The sequence below is a fragment of the Gavialis gangeticus genome, unplaced genomic scaffold (genome assembly GCF_001723915.1).
Source record: "Gavialis gangeticus isolate Ggan-Ray unplaced genomic scaffold, GavGan_comp1, whole genome shotgun sequence".
In the NCBI taxonomy this organism is placed as follows: domain Eukaryota; kingdom Metazoa; phylum Chordata; order Crocodylia; family Gavialidae; genus Gavialis; species Gavialis gangeticus.
In genome coordinates this window covers 19,052,341-19,053,331 of record NW_017728998.1, presented here as the reverse complement: position 1 = coordinate 19,053,331, position 991 = coordinate 19,052,341, and the positions used below count along the sequence as shown (strand labels likewise).

General features: G+C 47.0%; 1 protein-coding gene across 3 annotated transcripts in view; it reads left to right on the top strand.

The window, feature by feature from the left end:
- The window catches only part of CDH16 (cadherin 16), a 127,551-nt gene that overhangs the window by 25,770 nt on the left and 100,790 nt on the right, over nucleotides 1-991 (top strand). For all 3 annotated transcript variants that reach the window (XM_019505556.1, XM_019505557.1, XM_019505555.1), the window contains exon 3: nucleotides 521-619. In XM_019505556.1, coding sequence (XP_019361101.1) covers nucleotides 521-619 — 99 coding nt within the window. The remainder of the gene's footprint in view (nucleotides 1-520; nucleotides 620-991) is intronic.

Genomic DNA, 991 nt, shown 5'->3' with positions numbered 1-991 from the left:
CTGCCCCTGCCCCAGCCCCAGCCCCAGCCCCATTTTCTTCCCCACTGCTGGGGCCTCAATCTGCCCCCTTCACCCCCCTCCCCTGGTTCCTTTTCTTACAACACACTTACCGGCTGGACCTGGCTGCTCTCCTGGCTGTCTGAGTGCTGTGCTGCAGCTGTGCACATGCACATGGCATTTACTGGCCATATTAGGTCTGCATACCCTCAGGACCTTTTTAAGTACCCCTAGGGGTATGCATATCCCTTGGGTGACACCCACTGTCCTAGTAGAATAGAGATTGAGTGGCACCTTACAGATACTGCGTACACATTTATTCTCACCAGGAAAAGTAGGAAGAGTTTGGACTGAATTCTAATCTAATTTACGATAGCGTAGATTCAGAATGACCCCACAAAATGAGATGAGAATTTCAACCAATCTCCCAAAGTGAGAAACATGCCAGAGATATATTGCCAGGAACAGTTTTAAATTTTCATTTGGTTTTGGCAAAACTAAGAGGCTTAATCCTTTTCTACAGGTTTTCCCTCTGTCATCTACAGTATATCCTATCAGCCAGAAAGAACATGTTGAAGTACCTGAAAATTATGGTGGTTTACTCCCTCTGTATCTGAAGAAGGTAGGAATACAAATAATACTTCATACATCTGCCAAGATGGTGGATGTTGATGGTGTAAACTGCTTCAGCTAAGACTTTAATTGGTCTGATTTGCTTCTCACTTGCTCTGCTGTAAATCATGACTGACTTCATCAAAATCATTGGATTTATCCCAGCATAAAATTGGCATCCAAGAGTGAGAATCATCTGCTGTATACCGGTGGTTTGTTTTTAAAGTCCTTCTGCTATACACAGGGCCATCCCTAAGGTATGGTGAACTGGGGCAATAACGCCATGGTCCGCATTTTGGGGGGCCCTGCGGAGCTGGACAGAGCGACCACAGCACCTCCTGTGGGGCCTGCCTGGTGCTGGTGGCTCCACCCCACACCGTGG